The sequence below is a fragment of the Schistocerca serialis genome, chromosome 3 (assembly GCF_023864345.2).
Source record: "Schistocerca serialis cubense isolate TAMUIC-IGC-003099 chromosome 3, iqSchSeri2.2, whole genome shotgun sequence".
Taxonomy (NCBI): domain Eukaryota; kingdom Metazoa; phylum Arthropoda; class Insecta; order Orthoptera; family Acrididae; genus Schistocerca; species Schistocerca serialis.
Genome location: NC_064640.1, coordinates 106,727,766 through 106,754,458, shown reverse-complemented (window position 1 = coordinate 106,754,458; position 26,693 = coordinate 106,727,766). Strand labels below are relative to the sequence as shown.

The 26,693-nt window shown below is 40.1% G+C and overlaps 1 protein-coding gene across 3 annotated transcripts in view; it reads left to right on the top strand.

The window, feature by feature from the left end:
- Positions 1-26,693, top strand: part of LOC126469784 (dihydrolipoyl dehydrogenase, mitochondrial-like) — a 54,499-nt gene that overhangs the window by 17,053 nt on the left and 10,753 nt on the right. For all 3 annotated transcript variants that reach the window (XM_050097026.1, XM_050097028.1, XM_050097027.1), the window contains exons 5-8: positions 5,845-5,945; positions 6,060-6,203; positions 22,376-22,477; positions 22,554-22,778. In XM_050097026.1, the coding sequence (XP_049952983.1) occupies positions 5,845-5,945; positions 6,060-6,203; positions 22,376-22,477; positions 22,554-22,778 (572 nt within the window). The remainder of the gene's footprint in view (positions 1-5,844; positions 5,946-6,059; positions 6,204-22,375; positions 22,478-22,553; positions 22,779-26,693) is intronic.

Sequence of the window (26,693 nt, the reverse complement as noted above, 5' to 3'; positions counted from 1 at the left end):
CTTCATACATATTAAAGTATGTAAAACTAAATTATGGCACCAGTTAAATGTAAACTTGCGATGCTGTCTTCGTAAGTCGACATTGAGTGAATGGAGCATTACAGCTGATGCTGGCTGCACAACAAAAGCAGAATTAACTGACAACCAACTCACTGGCGCTATAACTCAAACAACCAATGAGAATGAACGAAAGGGTGATGACACCAAAGACAATGAACCTACGACTTGAGTATCACATACAGATGCTAGAAATACATTTGATATAGCCCTTCAATACATCGAACAAAGTTCTAGCTTTGCCACAATAAACGTTTTGTGGATTAATAAGGCAGGACATTGAGGCAAAATCAAAGCTGTTGTCTGCTGAGCATAAAGACATTGCAATTTTTTTCACCCTGCTTAAAATGAGAGCTTTTTTTTTCCTTTTGATCTTTTCATGTTTTAAACAGTTACATGCAAATCAATTGCAGTACTGCAATAAGGTATGTAGAGATGTTAAAGTTTCACTCACAGTAACAGTACATTACAGTACATTACACTTTCGTGTTAGATTTTAGCATGTGAATTTTTTCTTTTAATTTTGTTACTGTTTTAACATGAAACAATACTTTGGATAGTATTTCCAGTTGAACATTAAAGTTGTGCTGTGCTGTACTGCACTCTGATGTTATGGGACAACAAAAATATTCCTCTGATAATCTGACCTTTTTTGCATTCCGACCATGCTCCATTTCCCATAGTGAATGGATTAGTAAGGTTTTACTGTATTTATCTTGTGTGAGAGAGTAGTTTCATTACTATGGATGGCTGTAATATCACTACAGTGACCCAAAAATAGTTTCCATCTGCATGCATGAAGTGAGGCAGTACAGAGATTAAGGCATTGGACTTGTATTTCAGTAGAGAGGGGCTCAAATTCCCATTTGATCATCCGGATTTTTTTGATTTTCTGTTAATGAGATTAAGTTGAATGCTGGAATGGTTCCTTTAGGACATGACTGTTTTCCGTTCTGGTCCTGTCTTGGCTTGACCCCTAATAACTCCATTGTCAACAAGATGTTAAACCCTAATCTTCCCTTTTTTCCTTCTGCACAATATAATAAATTATGGTACAACTTAAAAAATAACGCGCAATTGCACCAGTGACTACTACAGTGAGCATCTGTCTGACAAAAGACATGTTCTTTTGTGATGTGTGGTACACTGACAGAAGCTTCCACATGTTTAGCAAAAAGAGAAAAAAAATGCATGGATAGTCATTGTTTGTAGGTACTTAACAGTGATGTGATGATTCAACACTACATTGGCCTCATATGTGACAGGAGAAATATTAAAATACCTTGCTTGTTTTCATGATTAGGCTTTTCATTTCTTCCCATGATCACTTAAGGTGAATGACATGATACTGTTTTGTAATCCCATCATCATCAATGTATAGGTATACTTTTATTCTCCAATAATCTGTCTCTAAGGGAGAAAGGAACGTATATGACAGTGGAAAAATGCACACACTGAAGCAAAGGCCCTAAATGAAGTTTGGTTCACATACTGTGTGTATTCGTAATTGCGTGTGGTTGGTGATAGTTTTCCACCCTACTGTCACAATTTGTCGAGAATGCAGCCTAGACTGTACCAAATGCCACCCCATAATGCATTACAGGTGGTAAGTTAGTGATAGATCTTGTGACCATATGTGTCAGTAAATATATTAGAGAGGTATTGGTTGATGCCCAAAGTTGTCACATGCAGTATGATAGTTTCTGCACTCTGTATCCATGCCACATACTTAAATGAAAGTCAGAGGCCAATGCAGGATCTGTTCTCATTACTTAGTGTTTTTCCCTTCCTGTCTTTCACTACACCATAAGAGGCAAGCTACATGGTTATAAAATGTAAGAGGAAGCAAAGTGAATGGCCCCCACAAGCATAGCATAGAATCCAACAAATACACTCCTGGAAATTGAAATAAGAACACCGTGAAATCATTGTCCCAGGAAGGGGAAACTTTATTGACACATTCCTGGGGTCAGATACATCACATGATCACACTGACAGAACCACAGGCACATAGACACAGGCAACAGAGCATGCACAATGTCGGCACTAGTACAGTGTATATCCACCTTTCGCAGCAATGCAGGCTGCTATTCTCCCATGGAGACGATCGTAGAGATGCTGGATGTAGTCCTGTGGAACGGCTTGCCATGCCATTTCCACCTGGCGCCTCAGTTGGACCAGCGTTCGTGCTGGACGTGCAGACCGCGTGAGACGACGCTTCATCCAGTCCCAAACATGCTCAATGGGGGACAGATCCGGAGATCTTGCTGGCCAGGGTAGTTGACTTACACCTTCTAGAGCACGTTGGGTGGCACGGGATACATGTGGATGTGCATTGTCCTGTTGGAACAGCAAGTTCCCTTGCCGGTCTAGGAATGGTAGAACGATGGGTTCGATGACGGTTTGGATGTACCGTGCACTATTCAGTGTCCCCTCGACGATCACCAGTGGTGTACGGCCAGTGTAGGAGATCGCTCCCCACACCATGATGCCGGGTGTTGGCCCTGTGTGCCTCGGTCGTATGCAGTCCTGATTGTGGCGCTCACCTGCACGGCGCCAAACACGCATACGACCATCATTGGCACCAAGGCAGAAGCGACTCTCATCGCTGAAGACGACACGTCTCCATTCGTCCCTCCATTCACGCCTGTCGCGACACCACTGGAAGCGGGCTGCACGATGTTGGGGCGTGAGCGGAAGACGGCCTAACAGTGTGCGGGACCGTAGCCCAGCTTCATGGAGACGGTTGCGAATGGTCCTCGCCGATACCCCAGGAGCAACAGTGTCCCTAATTTGCTGGGAAGTGGCGGTGCGGTCCCCTACGGCACTGCGTAGGATCCTACGGTCTTGGCGTGCATCCGTGCGTCGCTGCGGTCCGGTCCCTGGTCGACGGGCACGTGCACCTTCCGCCGACCACTGGCGACAACATCGATGTACTGTGGAGACCTCACGCCCCACGTGTTGAGCAATTCGGCGGTACGTCCACCCGGCCTCCCGCATGCCCACTATACGCCCTCGCTCAAAGTCCGTCAACTGCACATACGGTTCACGTCCACGCTGTCGCGGCATGCTACCAGTGTTAAAGACTACGATGGAGCTCTGTATGCCACGGCAAACTGGCTGACACTGACGGCGGCGGTGCACAAATGCTGCGCAGCTAGCGCCATTCGACGGCCAACACCGCGGTTCCTGGTGTGTCCGCTGTGCCGTGCGTATGATCATTGCTTGTACAGCCCTCTCGCAGTGTCCGGAGCAAGTATGGTGGGTCTGACACACCGGTGTCAATGTGTTCTTTTTTCCATTTCCAGGAGTGTAGTTTAGGATGGTTCCAGCTGACACTGGTTTTGTGCTCTATTCACCATGTGATAAGTGGCTGCTATATGGTGCAACAATAGAAATGTGCCCAGAATGAGATTTTCACTCTGCAGCGGAGTGTGCGCTGATATGAAACTTCCTGGCAGATTAAAACTGTGTGCCCGACCGAGACTCGAACTCGGGACATTTGCCTTTCGCGGGCAAGTGCTCTACCGACTGAGCTACCGAAGCACGACTCACGCCCGGTACTCACAGCTTTACTTCTGCCAGTGCCTCGTCTCCTACCTTCCAAACTTTACAGAAGCTCTCCTGCGAACCTTGCAGAACTAGCACCCCTGAAAGAAAGGATATTGCAGAGACATGGCTTAGCCACAGCCTGGGGGATGTTTCCAGAATGAGATTTTCACTCTGCAGCGGAGTGCGCGCTGATATGAAACTTCCTGGCAGATTAAAACTGTGTGCCCGACCGAGACTCGAACTCGGGACCTTTGCCTTTCGCGGGCAAGTGCTCTACCAACTGAGCTACCGAAGGTCCCGAGTTCGAGTCTCGGTCGGGCACACAGTTTTAATCTGCCAGGAAGTTTCAATAGAAATGTGAATGTGCATCCTTCTTTGATCCACTGAGATCAGCACTGATACTGCTGGCATCTCATTCCCTGGAAAAGCCCTCCAGGAGGCTCACATTATGACCACACTGAAGTTGACTGTCTGGAAAGGTTACCGAGATGTTACAGTGTTTCCTAACCCAGTGTGATTCTCTAAACAGCAGATCACTGTTTCAGCAAGTCATATTCTCTGAAGTCCCAAAGGCATGCATATTCAAATACAGAGATATATAAACAGGCAGAATACGGTTCTGCGGTCGGCAACACCTATATAAGACAAAAAGTGTCTGGCACAGTTGGTTAGATCGGTTACTGCTGCTACAATGACAGTTTATCAAGATTTAAGTGAGTTTGAAGGTGGCATTCTAGTTGGCGCATAAGCAATGGGACTCAGCACCTCAGAGGTAGTAATGCAGTGGAGATTTTCCCGTATGACCATTTCACGAGTGTATCATGGCTATCAGGAATCCAGTAAAACATCAAATCTCCGACGTCACTGCAGCCAAAAAATATCCTGCAAGAACGGGACCAATGACAACTGAAGAGGATCATTCAACATGACAGAAGTGCAACGCTTCTGCAAGTTTGCCGCAGATTTCAATGCTGGGCCATCAGCAAGTGTCAGCGTGTGAACCATTCAACATCATTGATATGGGCATTTGTAGCAGAAGGCTGACTTGTGTACCCTCAATAACTGTACGATACAAAGCTTTACGCCTCACCTAGGCCCGTCAACACTGGACTGGAAACATGCTGCCGGAGCAGACTAGTCTCGTTTCAAATTGTGTGGAGCAGATGGACGTGTACAGGTATATACGCAATCTCATGTCAGCAGGGGACTGTTCTAGTTGGTGGAGACTCTGTAATGGTGTGAGGCATGTGCAGTTGGAGTGATATGGGTCCCCTGGTATGTGTAGATACAACTCTGACAGATGACACGTAAGCATCCTGTCTGAGCCGGCCGCTTTGGCTGAGTGATTCTAGGCTTTTCAGTCCAGAACTGCGCTGCTGCTGCGGGCGCACATTCGAATCCTGCCTCGGGCATGGATGTGTGTGATGTCCTTAGGTTAGTTAGGTTTAAGTAGTTCTAAGTCTAGGGGACTGATGACCTCAGATGTTAAGTCCCATAGTGCTTAGAGCCATTTGAACCATCCTGTCTGATCACCTGCATCCATTCATGTCCATTGTGCATTCCGACAGATTTGGACAATTCCAGCAGGACAATGCAACACTCCACACACTTCTGAGTTTAAAAACTTCCGCTGGCCGCCAAACTCCCCAGACGTGAACATTATTGAGCACATCTGGGATGCCTTGCACTCTTACAGATTTATGGACAGCTCTGCAAGATTCATGGTGTCAGTTCCCTCCAGCACTATTTCAGACATTAATCAAGTCCATGCCACATCGTGTTGTGACACTTCTGCGTGCTCGTGGGGGTCCTACACAATATTAGGCTGGTGTACCAGTTTCTTCGGTTCTTCAGTGTAAATTTATAGTATCAGCATTTTTGTACTTCATACACGGTTCCTCGTCTGTGCTGGAACACTGAATCATTTAGTTTTACTGTTTTTTTGTCAGTTTTCCTATGTAAAAGTTGTTTTCTACCTCCTGTATTTTAGAGGTGTTTATTTGTTTTAATATTCTCCTCATTTATCATAATTTTATGAAACCAATATTGTTAAATTTTTTAATGAAAAGAATCTGCAAAAAATATATCGCGAGAGTACAAGTAATAACTTTTTATCACTACAATATTCTTCTATATAGTCAAGTGTAGGGGATTATTGTACAAGTTACTGCAGATTATCAGTTAGGCTACATTATATTTCATGCTTTTGTTATGTTTTACGTCTTTTACTTCCAGTATCTAACTTGAAACTGAATTTACCAAAAATGATGGAAGCTAAGAGTACTGCTGTGAAAGCTCTAACAGGAGGTATTGCTCACTTATTCAAGCAAAACAAGGTATGTAGGTCATATTTATAGCATAAAATAATTCAAAATTTGCAGAAATGTTTTCTCTTAAAATTTTAATGTTACCCAGTGTCTTAACTGACTTGTGAAAGCTTGGCTTTCCAGGTTCAGTTACTGAGTGGGCATGGGAAAATAACTGGACAAAATGAAGTTACTGTGATAAAAGCGGACAACTCTACAGAAATTGTGAAAGCCAAAAATATAATTATTGCAACAGGATCAGAAGTGACTCCATTCCCAGGAATAAATGTAAGTATTTTTGAGAACAATGTAAGTAATGGTAATTGATACATACTGTAAAGCATGCACCTGTCATTTAGGCAACAATATCATAAAGTTTTATAGGTTGTTGTTGTTGATGATGATGATGATTATATGCTGCTGCTCTACTAAAGGCAGTGCACCACTGCATCACTACGAACTAAAAGCTGTTCAGCTGTAATTGTAAACCTGACATTTCATAGAGGAAAAATACCAGGGTCCTGGTGTTTCATCTGGGATGTACCATTATCTGAACAACTCTTAACTGTATGATGGGCAACAAACCGTTCCATGTGTGTCAATATTATTAGCTATAGGGAAGGAATATGTCTCCTTCAGGCTGTGTGGTGACATTGGTTGAGAGGTTCCAGACAAAACTTAAGATCTGAAGTAAAAACTTGCACGTAGAAAATATTCATTTTCGGAATATCTATGTGAAGAAACAAAACTTCTTAAATTCCAATATATTATAAAAGACATATTGCAATGTGTGTGCCGTACAGCATAGAAAGAGAAATCAGATACACATGCTGTAATAACAGCATTATAAATTTACCAAGAAGCTGAGTGTTCTGTTGTACCTTCAAACACCACCATGCTTTTCAGTGAAAATAATGACTAAATAGCATCAAAGATCAATTATATGTGGAACCTTCAATTAAATTTAAAGGAAGCTTACATTTTGCCAAAATGTTATTTCTACTGTACTACATTCCCAACAGTATTTATTTAAATATTTGTTATGGAATAAGAGAAGTTGTCCAGAAGAACTGATATCAGATTAGATTTAAAATTTGCTTTGCTACCTGTCAGACATTGTGGTATTAGGCAATGAATCACAGAGTGATTAGTAACAGAGGTAATTTTCTAGTTTTGTAGCTGAGAACGTCACTATTTTTGTGATTTGTTTGAAAATACATCTCTCTGAAATCCAAATCTCCTGCTAGGTAACATGTAATCCTGTGTTGTCACACTATGCACTGTAATGTGTTTAGTTCCTCCTTGGTGTGCTGACAGCAAGATGGAATAGTCAATGCTGCTAAAGTCTGTCTCACTCAGGAGGTGACCCCTAAATTTATTCAGCCTGTAAGGGTGATTCCTGTAATATATTACATCGAGCCTCTTGGAAGTGTTCACAGAATGAATTCAGTGTGCTCCATGTGTTATCTGGAAATATGAATCCGTCTCTGAAGTGTTACGGTAGAACTCAACATTAGGTTAGAGGATTCTGTCCCATTATTGCATAGTCCTGAAATTACCCTCAATAGCAATGGCAGGCATCTGCTACCCCCCAGTGAAGCCATGAGACTGCATGCCCCAGGTATGTATTGTTATCTGGCCACTTCCACACCCAACAGAAATAATCAGCCATTGAAAAAATCCTCTATTAATTAGTGAAAATGACACAAATCATTGATAAAGTTCCAGTCCAGGTGTTCATTTGCCCACCTTCCTCATGCAGCATGGTGCTGGGGATTCATAAAAACCAGTCGTCAGCTGGGTGGTTGGCCACAGATGACCTCTGCAAGGCAGATCGATGCATGTAGTTTGTCACATTAGCAATAGAATGTTTGAATGGCGTCTCTGTGATATACACCAGTTTGGCAGGCAACTTCCCGTGTTAACTCCTTTTGCCATAAAGCGATAATAGTCATAAGTATAAAAAGTCAATTTCAGACATGTTGACAGACTGAACATTTTACGTGAGCTGCAGTGTTTTCATTAGTGATTGTAGATTGCTGAAGTGCGTTGAGACTGTGTATTTAATTTTGCCTCCATTACACGGGTGGCTGCATGTAATAAATTTGTGGTAAATAGAGTATTGAAAAATTGGTTTCTGGTAATTTTTTTTAATCTGCAAGTCATAAGGATGCTACAACCAATATTTGTGAAAGTGCAGTACCTAGCACCTTGAAGAATCCACAAGCTTCTTTATTTCTGTATCATTTTCTTGTTTGTGTTAGACTGACTTTCAACCCATGTGAAATGAAAAGTTTGCTGGCAGAATGAGGCTGTTTGGACCAGCTGAGAAGGCTGATGACATGTGTGTCAGATTAAATTATAAAAAGTCAGTGCCTTAGTCACTTGCTACTTCATTAAAATTTATAACAGGTTTTGGCTTTGCAGCCATCATCGGCTCTAAAAATGAGAAAACAGAAACAAAAACACATCAGTATAACAGTAGATTTGTAAAACAAGAAAAAGGATATTAAATGTGTGATAAAATGAAAAAGTTACCTAAAATTACAGAAGCAAGAAGCCAGCATGTAGTCAGTACATAAAAAACAAGAGCAGGGAGTGCATATTTATAGACTAAATAAAGTTTACAATGATCAGCACTAGTAAAATGGTTGCAGACAGTTGAAAGTACTGTATATGTGTATAAAAACATACAGAAGAAAAAAAATTGTTCATATTAGAATACATCGAACTGAATATGTTCTGTATATTTCTAAACTGAGAGATAATCCGTATATTTAAAAGGAGATAAGAGAGAAGTTTTTTAAGTAAGGGCCTTTTCTTTAAAAATGACTTTTTATTTTCAGTTATATTTCCACATAAGATAAAAGAAGACAATGTAATGAATAAGATAAAAGTTAAAATAATAAAAGAAAGTGCTTGAAGGCTGCATCTATACAGTTGGATCACAAGGCGGTACATACCGTTACAGCTGCCACACAGGTTTATATGTAGTACCATGTAGTATAAGACATTACATCGAAAGTAAAGATTACTTAAAATTTGCTTGAAATCGAGATATGAATGCAAGGTGACTTCTATAGAAACATGAGAAAGTAAATTGTGATACGGAATTAAGTCATTAACTCTCACTGTAAGAGTATGTGAAGTTGTCAATTTAACATCAGCACGTGGATGAACTTGGGCTAACTGTATCATTGTTTGAGAACAAGTAGCTGATAACAACCATTTCCAGTCGGTGATCAGTTCAGTTGGACAAGAGGACACAGTCCACTCCATGCAAACACAGCCCACACCATTATGGAGCCACCACCAGCTTGCGCAGCGCCTTGTTGATGACTTGGGTCCACGGCTTTCTCAGATCTGAGCCACACTCAAACCCTTCTGTCAGTGCTTACCAACTGAAAACTGTTCTAGTTTGGAAATGTCATGAGTGTCATTTGCAGTCACAATCACTTTTTCTTTGTCAGCTTTAGTGACAATGTCGTTTTGTTCTAATAATTTGTTTTTAAAGGTTTTGCCTCTGGATGTACTGCTTAATTTGATTTTTGGTTTGAGAGTGCATTTTATAGGTTTATAGTTACATTGTTTCTTGCATTAGCATCTAGCTGGGCCACTGGGGTAACTGTTAATTTCAGCTGTGATTTTCCGAATGTTACTACTGTATGGAGTAGCAGGCGTGGCATGTTTTAAATCTTTTCATATTAAGAAATGATTGTGTCATTGTTTGCTAAGTTGAACACTCTTTCGTGCATGTTGTATGTAACTATAAAGAGCACCTTTCACGTTTGGCTTCTCTGCGTAACTTGATTTTTTAATGTAACTTTTAATCTTAAAGGAACTGTATAAATCTCCTAAAGGCTGACTCTGCACACGTTTGCAAAATGAGAGCATTTGGACCTGCTCTGGGTACAAGTGAAGGTTGTATCAGATTAGATTTCAAAGTTCAGTGTTTGTCACATGCTAAGTTACTAAAATTGATTAAGAACACAGTTATAAACACAATAACAAAACAGCATATGGCAAACACACAAATGATAATGGCCGCATTATGAATGGCATCCAATCTGATTTAAAAGGTCTGCATCGAGAACAAAAAGGTGCTCTCCCCAGTTTTGTGGATGAAGTTGATTTGTGCGCCAGCCAAAAACTAACTATATGAACTGTAAACAAACAATGAGAGCACCACAGCACCTATTTTGACATCTAGAGATTTACTGTGAAAGAGCACTTGTAGATGCTATCTAGGTGCACAGTAACTAGTTGTAATTGTGTCCACATTTGTTATAAGAACAATGCTTTACTCCAGTGGCCACCTCACGCCCCGCCAGTGTCAACACAAGCCAATGGACTGCCAGTGCCACCACCTGATCTATAATTACAGTCTTTGGTGGTCAGCCTGAGCTCATCTGACTGTTGGCGTCACATGTACTTCACCACCTACTCCTACATTCAGAGTAGCTGATTTTTAATTCCATCCTTATACACTGTTTACTTTTTACATGTTTGTTCAAGTTACCTTTCAGTCTTATTTTAAATCTCTCTTACTTTTAATGTAGTGTTCTACAACACATGGTAGCACATACAAGGTAATGTGGCAGCTGTTATGCAGTGTACCATGTTTCATGTAATGCATTGATGATCCAACTGTATCTATACAGTCTTAAAGTCAATTTTTAATTGTTTTTATGGTTTTAGTGTACCTTACGTAACATATTAAATTCTCTTGTCACGCATGAAATGAGCTGATCAACAGCTGTTCACATATTAAATTTAATATCTTTATTTAAATGTACAGATTATGCCACATTTTAGAAATGTATAATAGATATTAAGTTCTACATATACTAATGTACACTATATTTATATATACATATACTTTCAACTGTGTGTAACTAATATTTTACTAGTTACAATCATTATAAATTTTATTTAATCTGTATATATGCACTCCCTGCTTTTGTCCTTTTAGGTATTGATTGTGTGTCCACATCTCGCTGCTTTGATTTTTAGGTAACTTATTTATTTTTTTACTACATAAATCCATGTTTTTCATATTTTCTCATTATTAGATATGATAATGACTGCAAAGTCAAAACAGGTTATTGATTTCAATAAAATAGCATGTGACCATGACATTGACTTCTATAATTCAAAAATTTGTTAATATGACTAACATTAGAAAACCATATTTACTGACTCAGATAAGTGACAGCCAGAACTGACCAGACCCCTTTAAATGAGACTAAATGTTAATTTTATGTAACTTAGTGTTGAACATGAAAAGAGAAGTGAAGGTTCTGATCAGTGCAGTTTGTGTTGGCTACAGTGCTCCAGCACCACAGCAAAAAGAACAAAGTATTTATGCCTGAGATATATTTATGTGGAGCTGATATTGGCATCATGAAATAACGTATCCTCTTGGACACAATCAAATCCGAATCAGAAATCAGGATCAGCACTGAAGTAAGACACTTTGCACATTTATTAAGAACAGTAATGTACGGAAGAGAATGCAAAACAGAATAGAATGCAAACAACAAATATTACACAGTATACAAACATCAGAAATTCCAAGAACCTTCCAAAAATGATAAATACTAGATAATTTGCGCGATAGTTGCAAGTTCCAGGTTCTGCTGGAGTCTACTTCATGCAGGAAGTGGCTACATGGGTAGTGGGGCTGTTTGGCAGCAACTGGGCAGTTTTTATAGTTTCGAGGATCTTGGGAAAGTGCAGAAAAGGTTTCAGTTTCAAATGGTGCAGGACAAACACAGGAAGAGGGTAGACATAGGAACAGTCAATATTGTAGTTGTAGACTGTCATAGCTGTGTTGGAAAAATACCAGAGCTCCCCAAGCACTAAAAGAAAGCTTTGAACCTCAAATCGTTAAGAGTACAGAAAGCTGACTAAAGCCAGAAATAAGTTCAGCTGAAATTTTTACAAAGGATCTAACCATGTTCAGAGAGGATAGATTAAATACCACTGATAGTGGAGTGTTTACCTTGTAGTGAAATAGAAGTAGATAGTTCTTGTAAGAGATTATACTTGACAAGTGGAATAAATTAATAATTGGTTTCTTTTACTGACGCCTGTCTCAGATAATACAGTTGCTGAACAGCTGAAAGAAAACTTGTCTCATTTCAAATAGGTACGCCACTCATAAAATTATAGTTGGTGATGGATTCAGTCTGTCTTTCATATGGTGGCAAAAATAGATGTTTAAAGCTGACAATAGCCATAAAACATTGTTCAAAATCTTACTGAGTGGCTTCTCAAAAAATTATTTGGAACAACTAGTTCTGGAGCCCACTTAAAGTGTAAATGGTTCTGAAAACATACTTAACCTCCTAGCAACAAATAATCCTGACCATAAAGGAAGTATCATGGTGGATACGGGGATTAATGACCACAACGTTTTTTTAGCTAGACAAAATATTATAACCTAGTGAAGTGCAAGTTCACTATATGCAATTGTGAAGCACTTTCTGACAACAGTCGGCACCATATGTTGTGATTTTATTATTATTTTATCTTCTTTTGTGCCTTATGGCTGAATATTCTAGAGTATACAGACAGCAGAATTTTTTAGAATCTTCTAGAAATGAGAGATACTAAATAACAAATAATTGCTGGTGGTTGGGTTTGCACTGGTGACCCACAGCCAGCAACACTAACTGCTAGGCCACACTGAATACAGCACAGCTCATGGAAGCATATTCATTCTTTACGATTTTCACAGCCTCTAGGAAAACTTCCCTGTTGTTGTTGTTGTTGTTGTTGTTTTGGTGACAGTGGCCTTCAGTCCAAAGACTGGTTTGATGCAGCTTTCAGCACTAGTGTATTTTTCGCAAGCCCCTTCATCTTAGCATAACTGTTGCAACCTACCTCCATTAAAACATGCTTACTGTATTTGTCCCTTGGTGGCGCTCTACAATTTTTACCCCTCACACTTCCTCCCATTACTTAATTGATGATTCCTTGTTATCTCAGAATATTGTATCAACCAGTTCCATCTTTGTCAAGTTGTGCCACAAATTCAGTAGAGTCCCCAATTCTGTTCAGTACTTCCTCATTAGTTATGCATTCTACCTGCCTAATCAGCAGCATTCTTCTGTAGCACCACATTTCTGAAGCTATCCTCTTCTTGTCAGAACTCCTTTTTATCCAGGTTTCCACTTCATATGAGGTCACACTCCAGAAAAGACTACCAAACAGTTTGTTAACATATTCCTCTCTCTCTCTCTCTCTCTCTCTCTCTCTCTCTCTCTCAGAAATGCTTTCCTCTCTCTCTCTCTCTCTCTCTCTCTCTCAGAAATGCTTTCCTTGGTGTACCAGTCTGGATTTTACATCGTTTCTACTTTCGCCCTCATCATGTATTTTAATGTCCAAATATCAGAATTCATCTGCTGTTTTTAGTGTCTCACTTCATCTAGTTTCTTCACTAATACCTGATTTAATTTGACTGCATTCTACGAGGCCTGTTCAGAAAGTAAGCTCCGATTGATTGCCAAATTGAAACCACAATGAACATCAGAAATGTTTTACTTGTAACAATTAGCTACACCTTTCAGCTACTTCTCTACGTAGTCGCCGTTCTGACTTAGACTTTTGTCATAGAGTTGTACCAACTTTTCAATAGCCTCATCATAGAAGGCAGCCGCCAGTGCTTTCCGCCAATTCTCCACGCTGGCCTACACCTCGTTGTCTGTGTCAAAATGTTGTCTTCAAAGACAGCGGTTCATGTGACCAGAGATGAAACACAGGGGGAGACAATTGCGGACTGTATTGTGGGTAATCTAACATTTCCATTTGAAAACGATGCAGGAGCTTCTTCATTGCCCCTGCAGAATGCGGCTGAAAATTGTCGTGAAGACGAAACAGCACGACAGTTATGTAATGTTTGCTGCATAGCTTCAGGCGAAATTTCTCACCAGGCCCTCGTACTTGGCGGCAGACACTATTTTCTAGACATCTTTACGCACTCACTGCGAGCTCAGAAATGAGAAGAGCGACGTGATGCTAACTGGGGTTATACTAGAGACACTACCCAACACATCTGTGCAAAGCTTTATCGGATTTTCATAGTCCTTTCCATTTCGCGACCGATCGGAGCTTACTTTCTGAACGCCCCTCGTATTACCCCTGTTTTGCTTGTGTTATATTCTCCTTTCAAGATACTGCCCATTTCATTCAATTGATGTTCCAAGTCCATTTCTATCTCATAACAGAATTATGTCATTCACAAACCTTAGAGTTTTTTGTCTTCTCCCTAATCTTGTCTCCCAAATTTTTCTTTGGCATTATTGCTGGTTGCTCAAATATTTTTATTGTGGTAGTCAATATTTTTCTCCTTGCCGTATTATTTGCTGCTGTTGTTCAGCTGCAGTTACTTTATTTTCTGGCTTGGTGTCTTCTGCAAGTATTTGATGAAAGCTAGCCTTCTTAGGGCAGTGTGAGATTGTGCATTCATACAAGGAATCCCAGACACTTCTTACAAAATGCATACCTTCCAAGATCATAACCTTCCTGATTGTAGAATGAAAACAAGCCAACCTCTTCTGTACAGGAATCTTCCTGTATTTTTGTTTCAGGCACTTTATAATGCTTTGGTCAAGTGGCTGAAAGTGGCTTGTGCAACTGGGAGGAAAAATACTATGTTTATGTTACTAGATATAATGTATTTTGGGGATGTGCTGCACACTGGTCAGTAAATGGGATTATTTTCATATTTATAATGCTCAGCCTTGCATCCCAGGCACACAGAAATTGTTTTGAGTATATTTGTTGTTACCCATGTGTTTTCACATAGACATATATTGACATTGAAACATCTGCATATTTTTTGAAATATTGTGGCCTCTTCACCTTTGCAGTTATTAGCAGCACCAACTTTTCTGTTCCATTTTTTTTCTTACAATATAATGAAACAGTTAAGCCTCCTTTTATGAAATTTTCTGCTGTGCCATATTTCTCTTCTGAACTCCTCAGGTTTATCAGGGAGAAGGTGAAAAAATAAGCGCATTTCATCTGCATTAAAAATATCATTGGGACTATATATTCCTATGACTGAGGGAAGAGTATTTTTCCATGACTGGACAGTGTCAGTGTTCACCTTTTCTGGCACACCCTGAACATATTTATAAGCTAGATTGTGTCTCTTATGAACCTTTTAATCCAACCGTTGGATGCCTTGAAATCTGTGAGTCCAAAATTTTGTGCTAAATATATTGCTTTAGTACAAACCACTGTACCATCAGGTGGAATATTTGAAGCACAAGATTGTTTTGTCTATTTCAGTTGCAAGTTTTCCAATTCTGGAAACTGACCATCACTCACTCATTTCTGATTAGTTTCCTCCTTTCAAACATGCTGCTTCAATTATTTTTGTTATTTGCTATCTGTTGTATTTATTGGTGATGGAGGAATTTTCAGTTCTTGTACAATATCAGCTCGCATAATGTGTGGATTTTTGTCCACCTCCTGAGTAGTGTTTCACTTTTCTTTGTTTATTAACTGTCTCACTATCTCTCTATCCATTATGTACTGCTGCATAGTTCAATGCAAAAAAACAGACTGAGTCAAATGCTAAACTTGAACAAAGGAGACCAGTGACTGAATTACATGCTGTTCAGTTTGTTTGGCCACTAGATGTTGTTGGAGCTACTGCAGGTCTATGTAAACTACTCCCACTTATTGTTTCTGCCATATCAGATGCTCTGTATGCTTGCAAAGTTACCAGCACTGAAAACACTGTCTCCCTGCAAATTTCCCCGCCACACATCCCCGAATATCCTACTCTAACTGTTGTAATCGCAACTGGGGTTGCCAAGAACAAAAGCGCGGTGAGGCCAAACGGGAGCGGCCCATGAACAAACAAAACGAACGGGGAAGGACGGACAAGAACGATGACGGACGATCGAGCAAGACCTAATGAACAACAACACGCTAATAGCAACAGGGTCACAAGCGAAACCTCATAAATCCACAACTTCCACTCGGACACGGAAACTAAGTAAACACGCTGTTTGTAGGCGAGATGTCGATAGACTAACGCGAATATCAGACTGCCTGCTGAGTGAGAGGCAGGCGCTTAAATACCTGATAGAATACGTTGCTATTAGCCGCTGGGCCCATGTGCTCCACTTTGGCGCCCTCACATTATACGCAGGCCAGGAGCATGCACGCAACCACAGCTTACGGCACGACGGCTGGAGAGACCTCTAGTGGTAATAGAGGTCCATGCTGTCTGGTGCAGACTCGAAACCCGTGGCGCTTGGTACCAGACTAACCACTCTTGCAACTCTTGGCGGCAAAAAAGGCAGCAGCCAAACAGTGCTGGTATCACTGTATTTGACTGCACTAAGCGGGTAGGAATATCACACAAATGAGTCAGTTTAACATGTGTGTAATTCAGTTGGACTTCCAAAAAATGGATTTACTGTGTGAGAAAATATGGTAATGAATGACGTAGTGAGAAGATTCTCTGTGTATGCTTTCACACCCTGTATTTCACCCCCTGCTACCTTCAGGTCGAGGCAACTTTGTCACAAGATTTCTCTAAGTCTACAAATGCTATTAACACAAGTTTGCCTTCCTTTAACTTATCTTCTAATAGTCAGCATTGCCTCAGACATTGCTACATTTCGCTGGAATCCAAACTGATCTTTGCTGGGGTCAGCTTTTACCAGTTTTTCCATTCTTCTGTAAATAGGCAAAAGTATCAGGCATCAGTATTTTGCAGCCATGACTTATTAAACTGCTAGTTTCACAATATTCACACCTGCCTGCGTCTGATTTCTTTGTAATTGTAATTATTACATATTTTAAGTCTGAGGTTATTTACCCTGTCCTGTACATCTTGCACACCAGGTGGAATAATTTTGTCTTGCGTGGCTCTCCCAATTTCTGAGGGAATGTCATCTGCTGCAGCCACCTTTTTTCAACTTAAGTATTTCAGCACTCTCTCAAATTCTTCTTGCGTTGTCATATTTACCATCTTATCTTCATCTTACATGCTCTTCTCTTTCCATAATATTGCCTTCACATTCATTTTCCTTGTATAGCCCCTATATATATATATATATATATATATATATATATATATATATATATATATATATATATATATATATATATATATATATAATAGGGAAACATTCCACGCGGGAAAAATATATTTAAAAACAAAGATGATGTGACTTACCATACGAAAGCGCTGGCAGGTCGATAGAAACACAGACACATACATACACACAAAATTCTAGCTTTCGCAACCAATGGTTGCTTCGTCAGGAAAGAGGGAAGGAGAGGGAAAGAAGAAAGGATGTGGGTTTTAAGGGAGAGGGTAAGGAGTCATTCCAATCCCGGGAGTGGAAAGACTTACCTTAGGGGGAAAAAAGACAGGTATACACTCGCGCGCGCGCTCGCGCGCGCACACACACACACATATCCAACCGCACATACACAGACACAAGCAGACATTTGTGAAGGCAAAGAGTTTGGGCAGAGATCCATGAGGCTGAAATGAAAATGAAAAAAATATGTATATGGGGAGAGATAAAGGTGAACTAGAAAGCAACTGGAGATCTGGTGTGAAAAAAGGCGAAAAAGTGTTGGTTGTGTCGATCCTGTGGTGAACTTGGGTTGGTAGACAACGATGTGCATAAAGGTTAGGTGGTTGTGTTGCCACCAAAACACGTTAAAGGGTGGAGAAATTTGGGAAAATTTCAAAAAAACTACGTGTAAATGTATTAAAAGGAGTGGTTTTGTAGTGGCAGATTATGAGAATAAGGCTAACAATTGTCTGACGAAGAAATAATGACGTTAAAACCTGTGGGAAGCGGCTAAAAATGATCAATGATGTGTGAAAAAACTGAAATGGAAATAAAGCAAAAGTTATTAGAACTAGCCGAAATGGTTGTTTAATAGGTGAAAGGAACTGTTTGTGAACTAGAAACGGTGGATTTTATAGCGGCGGTAGTGTTGAAAGCGGAAAAAAAAAATTTTTTTGGTTATGGTTTGGAAGTAGGTTATGTATTATTACGTATTATTGAGTATATATCGGCGGGATAAAATTGTATAGTAAATTACGCTAAAAAGGAGAAGGTGAATACAAAGTGAAACTACTGGCAAAACACAGAAAGAGAAAATAAGACGACAGAAAAGATTTCGAAATGCAACAGTGACAATAATAAACGTGATTGTTGGGTTCAAATTAATGATATGAATATAATAGGGAAACATTCCACGCGGGAAAAATATATTTAAAAACAAAGATGATGTGACTTACCATACGAAAGCGCTGGCAGGTCGATAGAAACACAGACACATACATACACACAAAATTCTAGCTTTCACAACCAATGGTTGCTTCGTCAGGAAAGAGGGAAGGAGAGGGAAAGACGAAAGGATGTGGGTTTTAAGGGAGAGGGTAAGGAGTCATTCCAATCCCAGGAGCGGAAAGACTTACCTCAGGGGGAAAAAAAGGACGGGTATACATTCTCGCGCGCACGCACGCACGCACGCACACACACACATCCATCAACACACATACAGACACAAGCAACCTTGGCAACCTTGCTTTGGCAAATTCCATGATTCATGGGAGGACCTCCAAATATATTGTTGTAATTGTCTGTAAGTTGTTGATAATCCCCCTGTAATATGAGTAGTAGTTTCCCAGCCATTTTTATACTGTTTGATCTGCCTTATCATCCAACATTGTAATTCATTCAAACAATGCCTAATTGGCCTTAGACAAGGTCTATGGGTCACTTTCATTCAGTATGCCTACAAAATCTGACCACTGCGTTATTCCTTTTTTAATGACTTGAGAACAGTGTCATTTTAAAGGCATAGGTTTACAACCCTTGTCACAGCATTTTTATGTAGAGAATCATACATTGCATCCAGAAGATTTCAAAACAGAGAGAGCTTCTTTGATCACTACAGAACATACGATGAGAAAGGTGTGTGCGGGGCAAAAAAAAAACCTGGATTGATGTATTCGGTGAGTATCAATAGTCATACCACTTTCATCTGCACTCAGTTTCATTCATCTTTTTCAACCACTGTAGCTTTTTCATTACTGTGAAATATGCTAGAGTGATGTGTGTCCTATCTATTACTCTTTCAGGTGGTTGTCCAGTGATTAAAAGCAAGCTAGTGTGTATTAGATATAAATAGGGAAGTTAGAAGAATGACTGTTATAAAAATAATAAGTGGCAGACAGGTGAAAAGCAAAGATTGAAGCTTTCAGTCAAGATAAAAGGTAAAAAACTGTAAAATCCCAATATACTGGTGTTGTATCTGGAAAAAGAATAATTAGCACAGTAAAAAGCATTAAAAGTAATGGTGGTAAAAGGACCATCATTGAGATTTATAGACAGAAAATGGAACCTGGACGGTAGGTGATTTAAGGAGTGATAAATGAGGTAGAGTAAAGGTTGAAAAAGTGTTTATGGAAGAAGTGCACACAGTTTAGAAGAATAGAATATGCATGTTAGTAAAACTGGAGTTATTTATGTGAGACAGATGGTGGTGGTGGGAGGGGGGGGGGGGGCAGGACGACATGGGGGGAGGGTTGAAACCTTCAAATTGTAGAGGGTACTTAGGTAGCCTGGAGTAAATCAGAAACTAAAGTGTGACTAATGAGACACCTAAAACGAACAGGAAGGATAGTGGTGCAGATACAGGGGAATTTGATGTACCGAGTCAAGGAGTGTAATTAAGATGATGAGTGATTGTAGGAAAGGAAAGTTTTTGAAAAATTAAAGTAGAAAAGTCCTGGTGTATACCAGGACAGTCTTTGTCAGGGGGAATGTATGGGGATCCAGAGGCTTGCTTATTGTAACAAATGACGTCATAACAATAAGCTCCTGAAATTCACCATCAAATAATACAAGAATATACTTCTGCAATGATTTTAGTTTATTTTGTCTTTCTTCTGAAAGATATCATAGTTAAGTTGCTGTGACTTTACAGTATCTTTAAAACTTTCCTTTATAGTATTACTGGATGCTCAAAGGACTCTTATGAAGTTAATCGCAGTACTAATTTGCATTGAAATTGATATTCAGAAATTCTTGACACTCTCGTTCATTGCTCAGCATTAACTCTTTAAAATTTCACAGTTTTTGCATTTTAGGTTGCATTTTTCATAGCTTGGTGGTATGTATTGAGAAATGGACATTTATGTACAGTCAGTTGATGCCTGCTGTAAACCATTTTCAAGTTAATAGAAAAACGTACATCAAGCACTATAGTGAGGGCATTCTGTCATGGTCCATATGCATTCAACTTTTAACAACCATGTCAATAGCAAAATAAAATTTGCCATTGGCATAAAGAAAAGAGAGCAGTTAGGTGCTCATCAATATCTGAAATAAATAATGCAAAACATGAGTCATATCAAGAATGATAGCCAGTATTGTGCAGTACTGTAGGATTTTGTGTTTCATGAAGAGTACCTATCATTTGGTATCATCTATTTTGGTTATTGATGGGCATAAAACTATGCTGAGATTTCGTCTGAATGCCTCATTCTACTTTTATCGTGGCAAGCGTTACAAGCTGTATACACATAAGCCATGAAATAACACCTCGAGTATAATGCTTGATATGTTTTCATTGTGTTTACACATGGTCAGGTTAAGTATTTTTGAATCTGTGATTTGTGGCTTTGCCTTTTAGAATTTAAATCTTATGGCTATCTGTTCTACAATTGTAAATGCAAAACTGTCATGGAGGTTTTGCGAGAGAGAAAGTATGTAGTTAGGAAAGCTTTTCAACATGCTACATAATTTCATACTTGTGGTGCGTGACTTGCTACTTGAATCAGAAGTTTGCCTGTCTCAGAGTGCCTAGGAGAATTATGTTCGGATTTGCACCATTCTTAAATGTAACAGAAGGCATGATTGTTAGTCAAAAAAATTGTAGCTAAAGCACAAAACTGCTGATTATTGCACTATTATTTCTGGAATTCCTCAATTCACTTTTCTGTCATGGCTTTCCATCTACTTGCCTGTTACTCCTTTTAGTGTATTATACCTTTTATTTCTGCTCTTGTCATAGTTTTGCTGTGGTTCTGGATCAGTCCTGTTTAAGTGAGTGACCTCAATGTCAGTGTGTAATATAGTGTATCCAGTTGTCACTTCGCTGTCCCCAAATTCCTGTTTTCTCTTACATGAGTCATGGTGGCCCGATTTCTGAGTAGTTTGCCAGTCCCTCCCCTCATATACTCAAGTTTTTCTATGGTGCTTAACAGGAAGAAATGTTACCCCGAAGCTTCAGATTTTGTATTGTTTAGTTACGCCAAAACTTTTATTTTGTTCTGAAAGTGGATCTGTTCTGGCAATACTTTTCCATTGTTATTAAATTTTTAAACTTTTTTTAAAGTAGCTTGTAAATGAAAGCTCACTTTACTGAGTTATAGCTTGTATTAATTGTGTTACCACTGCCTACTGAAATACCTCACTTTGTTCTTAAAATGGGATATTTGTGCTGTACTATGAAATAGCCTGATTGGAGAATGTGTGTTACGTGATTGGGGATAGGAACAGCGTCTTGGATAAGTAAGGGAAGACAAGCCTAATTTATCCCAAGATACATGTGAAAGAATATGAATCTATAGCACAAATAAAATATTAGCAATTTGTATTTCGTATGGAAATCAAGGTGCCTATAATAGGCTGTCTCCAAAACTGGATTAATCAATAGTTAAAATCTGCTTCATTTAAATGTGGGCTGTCACCTGATGATGAATTTTGTTGTACGCTCCTTATACTGGCACAAATTTCTACATGGCATTAAACCATTTGAAAATCTGCTACTTGTGCAAGCTTATGCCTTTGATGATGATTAAACAATATGTGCTCTGCAGGGTGTAAGGTATTGGAAAATATTGTTCCTACAGTCCACATTTGAAATGAGAAGGTGCACATTCTTGCACATTAAAGCTCTGAAATGGTAGCAGCTAGTGTCATTATGCCAAGCAGCAACTTTTAAGTTAACACCAGACGCAGTACTGCAAGTACTTTTTTGCAGATTCATGTTATTGCATCTGATTACTGCAAAAACCAAATGCAGTTTTCCATGACTAGGATACCAGTATCCCTTATGTAATACACTTACTTGCCTTTCCGTTATATTTTGTCTGTTCACATTGTCCAGGTTGTAATCTACATTGTTTTTTCTATTAGCTCATACTAGTGATAAGTGTTAAAAATCAAATACTGTGATCTTTTACATTGGACTTTCGTACAACTGTGATGACATTTTGTCTCGGATGTCAGCTTCACACTTTAGCAGAACTTCGTGCACTCTCAAATTTCATTTGTGTAGGTAGAGGTTTTTATATCTTCTTTCTTCATTTCACATAATCCTCTGTTACACGTATACATTTAAAAATGTTATCATGATGTTTTTGTATTTTGTTCAACAGCTATTTTGATTTTCAGATAGATGAAGAAAGAATTGTCTCATCTACAGGAGCATTGTCTCTGAAGGAAGTTCCACAGAGATTAGTCTTGATTGGTGCTGGTGTAATTGGTTTAGAGTTGGTAAGTATTCAAGCTATTCAGAAAAATGTTCTGAACACTACCTCAGACTCTACATTAATTACTGATTTATTTTCAGGGATCTGTTTGGTCAAGGTTGGGTGCAGAGGTAACTGCTGTGGAATTTCTTCCTTCTGTTGGTGGTGCAGGAATAGATGGAGAAGTTTCTAAAATGTTCCAGAGGATATTGACAAAGCAGGGTCTAAAATTCAAGCTGGGAACAAAAGTTACCGGTGCTGCTGTCCAGGGAAATGTAATTAAAGTCAGTGTTGAAAATGTGAAAGACTCTTCTAAAAAGGAGGAGGTAAGTGTTTAAATGAAAGAGAAAGTTCTGATTTCTGTATACAGCTGTTCCACCACAGAAAGCCCATTACTTGTTACAAGTTGTATTTTGTATGTAATATTGAAATTTATAACAGCCACAATCTTTTTTAATTTTGAATATTCAGTGTCATATAAGAAAAGAAGAAAGGCTTCTCCCTTTGCAGAAAGTAGAGGTTTTTTATAAAAAAAAAAGATAAGAATGACTACTTCCTGTATTCAAATGAATTGCACGAGAGTAAATTGTGGGAGCACCGTTCAGCTGAGAAAAGACCACCCTCTAAAAAATTATCAAGTGCATAATGGGTGAAAATGTATCAAATCTCTCTCATTGAGAATTACAAAGATAGCTCCTGATTGGAAGATAAAAAATCACTTGTTTCAATTTGTGAGGTTTAGATGTAATTAGTTAATTTGTGTCTCTGCGTTCCTCCAGCAGTTTCTCTTGTCACACCAGTTTTCAGTTACCCTCTCCTCTTCTGTGTCTCCTTTAGGGTTAACCTGCACAATTATTTTCAATTCAGTTATTTTCTTTCCATCATAACAGCAATTAAAAGCTAATACTTGTGTCACAAAGGTTGGACATGTGTTTCAAAGTAACCATAAACAAAGTTTGACTTTTTAAAATTGTGATTAGAACTTATAAGATGTGAGCAGCTGTAAAAATATTTAGTTATGCAGATGTATGTTAATTTTTCTCCTATGTGCATAGAGATTGGAGTTCTCTGATGTATTTATTGGGAAGGGTTGCATTTTTGTAGAATCAAGGTCATATCAATGAGGCAACTTGTCCAATGACATCAGTGTAACATGGCCAGCGTTTACAAAAATGACTGGACATGGAAGAGGACAATACACTGAGTTGACAAGTCATGGGATAGCACCTAATATCATGTTGGACCTCATTTTGCCTGGTTTAGTGCAGCAACTTGCTGTTGCATGGACTCAGTAGGTCGTTGAAAGTCCCCTGCAGAAATATTGAGCCATGCTGCCTTTATAGCCATCCATAATTGTTAAACTGTTGCAGGTGCATGATTTTCTGCATGACCTGACCTCTCTCTTACATTTTATAAATGTTTGATGGGATTCATGTCTTGTAATCTGGGTGGCCAATTCATTCACTCAAATGGTCTTGAATGTTCTTCAGTCAATTGCAAACAATTGTGGCCTGTTGACATGGCCCATTGTGATCCATAAAATTCCATCATTGTTTGGGAACAAGTAGCTGAACACAACCATTTCCAGTCCATGATCAGTTCAGTTGGACCAGAGGACACAGCCCATTCCATGTAAACACAGCCCCCCACTGTTAAGGGGCCGCCACCAGCTTGCATAGTGACTTGTTGTCAACTTGGGTCTGTTGCTTTGTGGAGTCTGAACCACACTCAAACCCTACCATCGGCTCTTACCAACTGAAATTGGGACTCATTTGACTAGGCCATAGTTTTCCAATCCTGTAGCGTCCAACTGGTATAGTAATGACCCTAGGAGAGGTGCTGCTCGTAATGTCGTACTGTTAGCAAAGGCATCAGTCATCTTCTGCCATAGCCACTTAATGCCAAATTTCACCACTCTGTCCTAATGAATACATTTGTCATACATCCCGTATTGTTTTCTGCAGTTATTTTATGTAGTGTTGCTTGCGTCTTAACACTGACAACTCTACACAGGCACTGCTGTTCTCGGTCATTAAGTGAAGGCCTTTGGTCACTGTGTTGTCCATTGTGAGAGGTAATGCCTGAAATGTGGTATTCTCAGCACACTATTGACACTTTGGATCTCAGTATTTGAATTATGTAGCAATTTCCAAAATGGAATGTTCCCTGTGTCTAGCTCCAACTATCATTCCATGTTCAGAGTTTGTTAGTTCAGTCGTGCAGCTTTAATCACATCGGGGACCTTTTCACGTGAATCACCTGAGTACAAATGACAACTCTGCCAATGCACTGCCCTTTTATACCTTAAGTACACGATACTTCCACCATCTGTATATGTGTATATCGCTATTCCATGACTTTTGTCTCCTCAGTGTAGTAGTGACAGGGTTTCCATTGCAAGCAGTTATTGTACCATAGAAGTAGTACTGTTCAACTTCAGTCCTCACATGAATACACTTCCATATACCTTTAGTTGTGCCAGTGAGATACACTGAGATGTTGCATCTTCCTGCTAATGAAAGGGCTTGGTTTTCTGGACTCGGCTATCACCGGTGATGCATTATTATAATATTGAAGGAAAATGAGTCAGAACAATGTGAAACATGCTGTATTCTGCAGGGATGGGAAGTATTACTTGGTGTTTTTAATGAGTGAACCACAGCTTCATCAAATCAGTCTGTAACCTTGTGCCATGAATCAAATCATAAGATGTTTGGCAAAATTAAGCATGATCTCTGTATCATGTTCACTTTATTGCCACACTCTTGTCTTACTTGACTACAGTTCCAGTAACAGAAAGTGAAACTCTTAGACATTTAATTTGTGGAATCTGAAGCAATGCTGAAAAATTGCTATGCATTTCTAAAGATCACATAATATAACTTGTGACATTGTGTGTTCAAAGAAGCGGAAATACTGCTGGAAACACAGTGGTACAGAAGGTAATTACTTTTGAAGAATATTTTGCAAAAATGTAATTATATCAATAACTATTCGTTGCAGTAGTAGTTTCCCTGCCTCATGAACAACACATATTGTTCACTGGATGTAAATAATATGGGATTTTACGCTGTCATATAAATTAATGAAGGATTTGTAACCCATGTGTGTTGCTTAATATGGTGGCAATATACACTCCTGGAAATGGAAAAAAGAACACATTGACACCGGTGTGTCAGACCCACCATACTTGCTCCAGACATTGCGAGAGGGCTGTACAAGCAATGATCACACGCACGGCACAGCAGACACACCAGGAACCGCGGTGTTGGCCGTCGAATGGCGCTAGCTGCGCAGCATTTGTGCACCGCCGCCGTCAGTGTCAGCCAGTTTGCCGTGGCATACGGAGCTCCATCGCAGTCTTTAACACTGGTAGCATGCCACGACAGTGTGGACGTGAACCGTATGTGCAGTTGATGGACTTTGAGCGAGGGCGTATAGTGGGCATGCGGGAGGCCGGGTGGACGTACCGCCGAATTGCTCAACACGTGGGGCGTGAGGTCTCCACAGTACATCGATGTTGTCGCCAGTGGTCGGCGGAAGGTGCACGTGCCCGTCGACCTGGGACCGGACCGCAGCGACGCACGGATGCACGCCAAGACCGTAGGATCCTACGCAGTGCCGTAGGGGACCGCACCGCCACTTCCCAGCAAATTAGGGACACTGTTGCTCCTGGGGTATCGGCGAGGACCATTCGCAACCGTCTCCATGAAGCTGGGCTACGGTCCCGCACACCGTTAGGCCGTCTTCCGCTCAAGCCCCAACATCGTGCAGCCCGCCTCCAGTGGTGTCGCGACAGGCGTGAATGGAGGGACGAATGGAGATGTGTCGTCTTCAGCAATGAGAGTCGCTTCTGTCTTGGTGCCAATGATGGTCGTATGCGTGTTTGGCGCCGTGCAGGTGAGCGCCACAATCAGGACTGCATACGACCGAGGCACACAGGGCCAACACCCGGCATCATGGTGTGGGGAGCGATCTCCTACACTGGCCGTACACCACTGGTGATCGTCGAGGGGACACTGAATAGTGCACGGTACATCCAAACCGTCATCGAACCCATCGTTCTACCATTCCTAGACCGGCAAGGGAACTTGCTGTTCCAACAGGACAATGCACGTCCGCATGTATCCCGTGCCACCCAACGTGCTCTAGAAGGTGTAAGTCAACTACCCTGGCCAGCAAGATCTCCGGATCTGTCCCCATTGAGCATGTTTGGGACTGGATGAAGCGTCGTCTCACGC